Source organism: Egretta garzetta, unplaced genomic scaffold (genome assembly GCF_000687185.1).
Source record: "Egretta garzetta isolate BGI_Z169 unplaced genomic scaffold, ASM68718v1 scaffold1080, whole genome shotgun sequence".
Lineage (NCBI taxonomy): Eukaryota > Metazoa > Chordata > Aves > Pelecaniformes > Ardeidae > Egretta > Egretta garzetta.
Genome location: NW_009258399.1, coordinates 22,824 through 23,428, shown reverse-complemented (window position 1 = coordinate 23,428; position 605 = coordinate 22,824). Strand labels below are relative to the sequence as shown.

The 605-nt window shown below is 52.7% G+C and overlaps 1 protein-coding gene across 1 annotated transcript in view; it reads left to right on the top strand.

Annotated features, from left to right (window-relative positions):
* LOC104129736 (transcription factor CP2) overlaps positions 1 to 605 on the top strand; it is a 36,839-nt gene that overhangs the window by 21,892 nt on the left and 14,342 nt on the right. The window contains 1 exon segment of the mRNA XM_035898275.1: positions 135 to 286. Coding sequence (XP_035754168.1) covers positions 135 to 286 — 152 coding nt within the window.

Sequence of the window (605 nt, the reverse complement as noted above, 5' to 3'; positions counted from 1 at the left end):
TATATATATTTTTTTTTTTTTTTTCAAACTAAAAAAAGCTCAAAGCTCTTCCTAGGAGGAGGAACTAAATACCAAACGCATCATCCCTCTGTAGCCGGAGCCAAAATGAATCTGTCTGACAAATTTCTTCACAGCGACGTCCTCGCGCTGCCCATCTTCAAGCAGGAAGAATCGAGTTTGCCTCCTGAAAACGAGAACAAAATTCTGCCTTTCCAGTACGTGCTGTGCGCCGCCACGTCCCCCGCCGTCAAGCTCCACGACGAAACGCTCACCTATCTCAACCAAGGTGAGAGAAGCCCTCCACGGGCCCTGTGTGCCTCGGGTAAACGCCCTAAAAAATAAAATTCTGCCTTGGGAAATTTCCCCTTGGGAAGGGAAAGCGCCACGATAGTGAACCCCGGATTGCTCCTGTTTGGAAGCGCCACCTCCTTCGCCTCGCTGCCTGCCCTCCGCTCATGGCAGTGAGTTCCCTGTAGGATTTATTTAACCTAATTAAAACCTGTGTGATGGAAGGTGGTTAAGTGGCGTAGCCGGGCCGGGGCGCTCCGCAGCGGCTGTGCTTTGCAGGCTCAAGCTGTGGCCGCCGCCCTCGGGGAGGGGCTGGA